This window comes from Nannochloropsis gaditana, assembly GCF_000240725.1.
Source record: "Nannochloropsis gaditana CCMP526 unplaced genomic scaffold scaffold379, whole genome shotgun sequence".
Lineage (NCBI taxonomy): Eukaryota > Eustigmatophyceae > Eustigmatales > Monodopsidaceae > Microchloropsis > Microchloropsis gaditana.
In genome coordinates, this window is record NW_005803574.1 from 13,393 (window position 1) to 14,545 (window position 1,153).

At 63.2% G+C, this 1,153-nt stretch overlaps 1 protein-coding gene across 1 annotated transcript; it reads right to left on the minus strand.

The window, feature by feature from the left end:
* Nucleotides 1–631: 631 nt before the first annotated feature.
* On the minus strand, nt 632–852 carry NGA_2057720 (uncharacterized protein; the record flags this gene model as incomplete). The annotated part of the gene is made up of 1 exon (XM_005854802.1): nt 632–852. A coding segment is annotated over one exon (221 nt), but the record flags the coding sequence as incomplete, so codon positions are not given.
* Nucleotides 853–1,153: the final 301 nt, after the last annotated feature.

Genomic DNA, 1,153 nt, shown 5'->3' on the forward strand with positions numbered 1-1,153 from the left:
GGCTCGCCCGAGTAAGGGTGGAGGACATCCTCTTGCAGTGTCTCCAGCAACGGCCGCAGGGACGGCGTCGCCCCAGCATGGAAAAAAGGGCCTGAGACCGCGGAATCCACATTCACGTAGAGAACTGCCTTCTCTTTCAGCTCCGCCGCGTGCGCCTCCCCCCAGGCGGTGCTTCCAATCAACCCGAGCTCCTCACCGCTCCACGAGGCCAAGACCAGGGTCCTTCGCGGCCTCCATCCGCGTCGCAAGAGCGCCCCCAACCCCTTGGCCACCTCCATTTGCGACGCCGTGCCTGAGTTCGGGTCCACTGCCCCGTCCACCCACGCGTCCCGGTGGTTTCCCAACACCACCACCCGGTCCCGGGCTCTCCCATAGTGGAGGCTCTCGACCACGCCGATGACGTTCCACACGGTTCCCACCACCTCCCGGTTGTGCGTGGCCATGACGACCCTATCCCGGGAAGGACCCAGGTGGTAGGTAAGGTTTAGCGCTCCTTGAAAGGAGGCAGGAGCCACGGGGCTCTCCGCGCCTGCGTTTGCCAGGCTCTGCAAGAATGGCGTGGCGTCCCCGTAAGAGATGGGCAGGACGGGGATTTTCGGCTTCAAGTCCTCAGTGGCATACCCGCACACGTCCTCCGCGCTTCCCCCATCCTCTGCCAAGGCGGTGCGACCGGGATCCCCGGCACAGAGGGAGAGGAATTGCACCGAGCCTCGCTGGACGCCGAAGGCGGGGCGCCAGGGTCCCTCCGGGTAGGTGGGTCCGAGGGCGTAGCCGTCTTGTTCGGGGTCGGAATAGATCAAGGCCCCCACGGCGCCTCGTTTCTCGGCGTTCATGACCTTGAGCCCCCGGAAGCATTCGCCGTACCGCATCAGGACAATGCTTCCTTCCACGATCACGCCCGCCTCGGCTAGCACCTCGAAGTCTTCGGGCCGACCAAAATTTGCGTAAACCAAGGGGGCTTTCACTTCCCCACTAGGCGCATACCCCAGAAAGGTATGATTACGAAGCCATGTGTCAGAAGTAGAGTCCTCGGGAAGAAATGGCTCCGACAAAGTGGCGGCAAAAAGCGTCGACTTTGTGCTGCCGTCTTCCAAAGTCAAGCTAGGCCGCGTGTCCTCGCGCGGATAGGACAAGAGCGCAGGAACCGGCTGAA